General features: G+C 55.7%; 1 protein-coding gene across 2 annotated transcripts; it reads right to left on the reverse strand.

Annotated features, from left to right (window-relative positions):
• Positions 1-759: 759 nt before the first annotated feature.
• LOC128972291 (uncharacterized) lies at positions 760-4,079 on the reverse strand. 2 transcript variants are annotated; one of them, XM_054388164.1, is made up of 5 exons: positions 3,974-4,079; positions 2,060-2,372; positions 1,748-1,980; positions 1,547-1,581; positions 760-1,045 (listed from the first exon to the last, which is right to left on the reverse strand). In XM_054388164.1, exons 1-5 carry the CDS (start codon positions 3,980-3,982, stop codon positions 1,024-1,026), a joined length of 612 nt encoding a protein of 203 aa, XP_054244139.1. In that variant the 5' UTR covers positions 3,983-4,079; the 3' UTR covers positions 760-1,023. The 2 variants fall into 2 exon arrangements, with proteins under 2 accessions (XP_054244139.1, XP_054244138.1); XM_054388163.1 differs by having other exon boundaries at positions 3,971-4,079.
• Positions 4,080-6,623: the final 2,544 nt, after the last annotated feature.

Below are 6,623 nucleotides of genomic sequence, written 5' to 3' on the forward strand. Positions count from 1 at the left end.
GAGATGCACACAAGAGCCAGTATCGCTCCAGGCTTCAAAAAGAGCAAGAAAGAGGTTGCAGGAAACTACAGACCAGTCAGCCTCACCTCCATCCCTGGAAAACCGATGGAGGAGCTCATTCTGGAGGTCATCTCTAGGCACTTGGAAGAGAAGGTGGTGATCAGGAGCAGTCAGCATGAATTACCAAGGGGAAGTCATGCTTGGCTCATCTGACAACCTTCTGTGATGCCCTAACTGAATGGGGAGATGCAGGCAAACCAGGGGGTTGTAGTCTACCTTGACCTTAGCAAGGCTTTTGACACTGTCTCCCATAACATCCTTGTGAGCAAGCTCAGGAGGTGTGGGCTAGGGGAACAGAGAGTGAGATGGATTAGGAACTGGCTACACAATAGAGTGCCAAGAGTGGGGATCAATGGTGCCAAGTCCAGATGGAGAGCTGGAACTACTGCAGTCCTCCAGGGACCAGAGCTGCATTCAGCATCCTGTTCCTGCACAACACCAAAGCCCTGCTGCAGAGCCACAGCACTGCAGGAAGCCCCTGCCCCAGGCCTGTGTGTGCCACAGGGCCAGCAGTGGTGTCCAGCAGCCTGGGCTGGTGATGTCCTTCTCTCCAGCCACAAGTCTTTGGTCAGAGCTGTGCGCCCCTGTGCAGCTGAGGAGGGCAGGCATGGGGCAGCTGGCTGGGCTCCTGGCAGCAGCCCAAGCTCAGCCCAGCCCAGCTGCCTGGGGACACGTTGTCTCCTCTAGGACACCCAGGCAGTACCTTCTGCATTGTCTTGTGCTCTCTGCTTTATTGTCATTGTAGATGTTGGTGGAGGGAGATGGGGACATGTAATGGAGGGAGCAGGAATGAAGCCCCTCATGAATGCATGGCAATGAAGCTGCAGCAAGCAGAAGGGAACAGCTCCTCCTCAGCAAAGGTCCTTCCCTGGGATGAGGTGTTGGGGTGCGTGGGGCAATGCTGAGGCTCCTCTGTGGGTCAGGGCTGGTCATGCTCAGGCTGATGTGGCTGATGCCAGTACTTCACATCACAGAACATGAACTCCTGCAAAGTCAGGGTGTGTGGGTGGGCTGTAGCTGAGCTCAAGAGAGATTGAGGTTCCACAGATTCCCTGCCCTGCACTGCCTTCCCACCCCATGCTGCTGTGTCTCCCACTAGCACTGGCAGCTGGAGCCCAGCCCTACTGGAGAACCCAAAGGGGTCCTGGAGACCCCCTCTCTCCTTGGGGACTCCATCCCTCCATGACACCCCAGCCATGCTGAGGAACCAGCATCCACTTCTGAAGGACCCAATCCCTCTCTGGAAACTCAGTCCTCTTGGGGACTTCACAGCCCTGCCAGAGTCCCCTCTCTCCTGGGACCCCCACTGCCTTGCCTGTGACCCTGCTTTGCCACGACTCTCTCAGAGGAACACATCTCTCTTTAGGGACCCCATCCCAGCTGGTGACTCAGCCCTCCCTTGGCCCTCACACTCCTGATGGGGACTCACGGCCTTCCCAGGGATACCAGAGGCCTCCCAGGGAGGGCTGACACTGGGGATACTCACAGCCTCTCTCTGCCATCTGCATCTGAGATTTCCACCTGCAAAAGAAAGTTGTCCATGCACAGGGGACTTGGCTGTCTCCACTCCTGTGCCCACCGTCCATAGACTAGACCCAGGGGGAAGTGGGTCAGGATCCAAAAGCAGGGCTGGCTGTGGGTGCAGAAGTCATCACACCACGGCCCTGACACTCAGCTCCATGCTCACCAGGTCCACGTAGAAATCCTCCAAGCCCAGAAGCCAGAGGGCAAAGTGGATGCAGTTGTTGGTGCCTGGGTGATAGCTGCCTGTGCTCTTCATTGCCTCCCTCACGTTGCTATGGAATTCCTTCAGGTCCATCCCACCTCTTTTCCGGTACATCTGGCATTTCCCCCTGGCCCTTTTCAGGGCGTGGAAGCCTTCCTTGCAGATCTGACCAATGTTTCTCCGGACATTCGTGTCTGGAAAATCAAGAGCCACACATTGCCCTGGCCCAGCCCTCCCCATGCTGCAGACACAAGCCGGGGCTCAGGCACTTACTCTGGAAGTGTATGACCTCTGCCTCCCCAAGGTAGACAGCTGCGTGTGTGAAGAGGGAGCTGCAGGAGCCATACTCGTTCAGGGGGAAGAGCACCATGTCCCCGGGCTGCAGTGCTGCCTCTGCCACCTCCTCCAAGACCTCCTCCTGCCCAGGGGTGCCCTTGTGCAGCAGGAAGTGAATCGTCTCAAAGGCTGGCACACGCTCGCCTATGAAGGCACAACTGGTACAAGCCTTCCAAAACAACACTGCCCGAGCCCAGCAGGCTGCCAGGCAGGATGGCACCCAGCTGAGGCATCGAGAAATGCTCGAGATCTGCAGGGAAAGAGGAACAGGACTGGGGTCAGCACCTGTGCCTGGGGGGCACAGTCCCACCTGTCACTACAAGCTGCCCGTGATGGCTGCTGCCAGCACAAAGCCTTGGCCTGGGCAAAAATGACTCCATGCTTCCCCACTGCTGCAAGCTGCAGACATCCCAGGACAAGCCCAGGTGCTCCCTGTCCCAGTGAGACAGCAGCGCTGCCAGCTGCCTGCAGAGGGCTGCCGACATGGCAGAGTCCTTACCACAACACCCAGCAGTGATGTCCCCAGGAGCCAGGGACAGAGCTGGGCTGCTGGCCCCTGCAACAAGAGCTGTGAGAAATACAGCAGGGAGCAGCTGAATTGGGAAGTACTGGATCCAAGCTGACCCTTCCTACTTCCCGGGACTGTGAGAGGTAGAGAAAGACTGAAAACAAAATCTGGGAACAGATCAAACTCTGTGAAAACCTGCCTGGGGCTTTCTGCTTCTGAAACCTGGGGCTTATCTGCTAATTGCTACTGAATGTTCAGTTTGGGAAGAGAGGGAGACCACCCGGGAAAGCCTGGAAATGCTCCTGACTTGCAGCCCTCTTCTGTGGAACCCAACATCCACATTCCCCACAACTGGAATCTGTCCAGTGCTGAGTGTTGGGGTACTGGGAGGGCAGGAGGTGCTGGGAGGCTGCTGTGGCAATAGCAGGGATAGGCAGCAGCAGCGATAGGTCCTAGCAGAGGTGGGTGCTAGCAGGGGAGGTAACACCAGGAGATGGTTCTAGCAGCTACTGGTCCTACCAGGGGCAGTGCTAGCAGGGATGGGTTCTAGTGGCAGCTGAGTGCCAGCAGAGGCTGGGTGCCAGACTGTCTCTGCCCCTGTCCCCACAGGTGATCACCCTAGGGCAGACCCTGTGAGCCCTGGCCAGGCTGTTCCTCCAGCTCCAGTGCTGGGTGCCACAGGTGTGTGGGTGCTATCAGAGGGTCCCTGATTAGGGACTGGAGCAGAGTGCTGGCATCTTTGGCATCTCCCTTGCATGGCAATGAAGTGTGGCACAAGAGGCTGTGCAGTCTCTGTGGCATTTGGGTTGCTTTCACTCTTGCTCTCCTTTTCCCAGAAGTTCCTTTCCCCAAAGCCAGTGCTGAGTGACCTCCAACTCTGCTGCAGCCAAGCAGATGATGACCAACCTGTAGCACCTCTGAGGGAACTTGAGACCATTTCCTCTCATCACATGGCTTGTTAATAAGGAGAGGAGACCAAGCCCCTCTTCAGCCTCCTGTTCCCCTGACAAAGGCTACCCCAGGTGGCTTCCCTCTGTGCCCAAACTTAGCATTCAGTGTCAATCACAAAGCAGCCCCAGCTGTAAGAAGCACAAAGCCCCAGGCAAGTTTCACAGTTTGCACCGTGTCCAGGTTTCCCTTTCAGCCTTTCTCTCTCCGTCTCTCACGAAGTCAAAGAGCAGGAGAGGTCAGCTGCAAGCCAGCAAAAGTCACCCTGCGCTTCCCAGCCGCTGAAGGTGGAGACATTCCGGGACAAGCTGTTCCTCCCCTCCCCCTGTCCCAGCGGCACAGCGTCGCGGGCAGCTGTCTGCAGAGGGCTGCCGAGATGGCAGAGTCCTTACCACGATTCCCATCTGCGATGTTCCTGGGACCGAGCCGGTGACGGAGCTGGGCTGGTGGCACCTCCAAGGGCTGTGGAAAATGCGGCAGGGCAGAGCAGGCCAGGGCTGGGCTGGGCTGGGCTGGGCTGGGAGCTGCTGGATCCAAGCTGACCTCTCCTACTTCCTGTGACTGTGAGAGGTGGAGTCAGAACGAAACCGAAAGCTGAGCCCAGCACAAACTGCGTGAAAGCCTGCCTGGGGCTTTCTGCTTCTTCAAGCTGAGGCTGATCTGCTAATTGCAACTGAATGTTAAGTTCAGGAACAGGGGGAGAACACCTGGGGTGCTGTGGTAGAAATGCTCCTCAGTTCCAGACCTCTGCTGTGGAACCCAACATCCACCTTTCTCAACACTGCCCTGTGCTGAGAGTTGGGGTGCAAAGGAGGCAGGAGGTGCTGTGAGGCTGCTGTGGCAAGAGTGGTGGAGCATGGGTGGCAATAGCAGGGATAGGCAGCAGCAGGTGTGGGTGCTAGCAGAGAGGGTGCCAGCAGGAGATTGGTGCCTGCAGTGAGGGTGCTAGCAGGCGATGTGTGCTAGCAGGAGATGGGTGCTAGCAGGGATGGGTTCTAGCCTCAGCTGAGTGCCAGCAGAGGCTGGGTGCCAGGCCCACTCTGGCCCTCTCCCCACAGGTGAGCACCCTGGCACAGACCATCTCTCTTGGAAGTATTCCCAAGACTGAGGAAGCCCAAGCCCAGCACACAAACATCTTCTATCAAAACAAAGAGAAGAGTCCTTGTTACAGGTGACTCCCTTCTGATGGAAACAGAAGGCTCAATATGCAGACCTGACCCATGTCAGAGGGAAGTCTGCTGTCTCCCCAGGGACCAGCATAAGGATATGGTAAGAAGGCTTCCTGCCCTGGTGCAGCCCACAGAGTATTGCCCATTATTAACCTTCCAGAGAGTTAACGATGACCTTGAAAAAAGGAAGCTGAGGGCTATCAAAAGAGACTTCAGGGCCTTGGGTCAAGTGGTCAAGGGAGTGGGAGCACAGGCAGTGTTCTCTTCTATCCCCCCAGTTGCAGGCACCGACTCAGAAAGAGGTAGGATCCCCAGATCAATTCTTGGCTTTGAGCCTGATGCCTCCATCAGCACTTTGGTTTTTTGACCATAGTCACCTCACATGATGCCAGCTGTGCTGGTAGCCGATGGGGGCATCTCTCTCAAAGGAGGAGGAGGTTTATGTGGCAGAGGCTGGCTGGGCTCATCAGTCGACCTTTAAACTAGATTCCAAGGGGGAAGGAGAAAAACCAGGCTGGCTGGAAACCAGCCTGGGATGCTTGTGAGTTGGTGTGCCAGCTCCACTGCTACTGCAGGGGAGGTAGGGAATAATGAGCCATGTGTTGGGTAAGATGCAAGAGTTGTCAAGGAACACAGGCTCACAGGATGTCAGCAGTTGGAAGGGACCCAAAGAGATCATTGAGTCCAACCCCCCTGCCAGAGCAGGAACATAGAATCCAGCACAGGCCACACAGGAACACATTCAGACAGGGCTGGAAAGTCTCCAGAGAAGGAGACTCCACAACCTCTCTGGGCAGCCTGTTCCAGGGCTCTGTGACCCTCATAGTGAAGAAGTTCCTCCTCATGTTGAGGTGGAACCACCTGTGCTGCAGTTTCCATCCATTCCCCTTGTCGTATCCCAGGGTGCAACTGAGCAGAGCCTGTCCCCTCCCTCCTGACACCCAGCCCTCAGATATTTATAAATATTTATTAAATCCCCTTTAAGTCTTCTCCTCTCCAGACTAAAATGCCCCAGGTCCCTCAGCCTCTCCTCACCAGGCTCTCCTCCAGTCCCCTAATCATCCTCACAGCCCTCCGCTGGGCCTTCTCCAGCAGGTCCCTGTCCCTCCTGAACTGAGGGAGCACAAAACTGAATGCAGTACTCTAGATGAGGTCTCACCAGGGCAGAGGCAGAAGAGAACCTCACTCCATCTGCTGACCACACTCTTCTGAATGCACCCTAGGACACCTTTGGCCCTGGCAACCAGGGCGCATCGCTGTCCCATTCAGAACTTGTTATCCTCCAGCACTCCCAGATCCTTCTCCAACTTGTCCTGCTGCAGTTTATTCTTCCTCCCCAGATGCAGGACTTTGCACTCATCCTTGTTGAACCTCATTTGGTTCTTCTGTGCCCAGTTCTCAGTCTGTCCAAGTCTCTGAATGGCCTCACAGCTTTCAGGTGTCTTAGCCAAGCCTCCCAGTTTGGTATCATCAGCAAACTTGCTGAGCAGACTCGGTCTGTCTGTCTGTCCCCTCATCAATGTCATCGATGAAGATGTTGAACAGCACCGGACCCAGCACTGATCCCTGGGGCACTCCACTAGTTACAGCTCTCCATCTGGACCTGGCATCATCAATCACCACTCTTTGAACTCTATCATGTAACCAGTTCCTAATCCATCTCACTCTCTGTTCCTCTAGCACCCACCTCCTGAGCTTGCTCACAAGGATGTCATGGGAGACAGTGTCAAAAGCCTTGCTAAGGTCAAGGTAGACTACATCCACCTGTCTCCCTGAATCTCCCATTCAGTTATGGCATCACAGAATGCTATCACATTAGTCAAGCATGACTTCCCCTTGGTAATTCCATGCTGACTACTCCTGATCACCTTCTCTT

Source organism: Indicator indicator, chromosome 16, assembly GCF_027791375.1.
Source record: "Indicator indicator isolate 239-I01 chromosome 16, UM_Iind_1.1, whole genome shotgun sequence".
Taxonomy (NCBI): Eukaryota; Metazoa; Chordata; class Aves; order Piciformes; family Indicatoridae; genus Indicator; species Indicator indicator.

What these genes read in the sequence shown, in the direction of transcription:
- LOC128972291 (XM_054388163.1), bottom strand. An exon ending in AGAGGTCATACACTTCCAGA is followed by an intron (nt 1,981 to 2,059) that starts GTAAGTGCCTGA and finishes TTGATTTTCCAG; the next exon opens with ACACGAATGTCCGGAGAAAC. An exon ending in AGGATTTCTACGTGGACCTG is followed by an intron (nt 1,582 to 1,747) that starts GTGAGCATGGAG and finishes TTTCTTTTGCAG; the next exon opens with GTGGAAATCTCAGATGCAGA.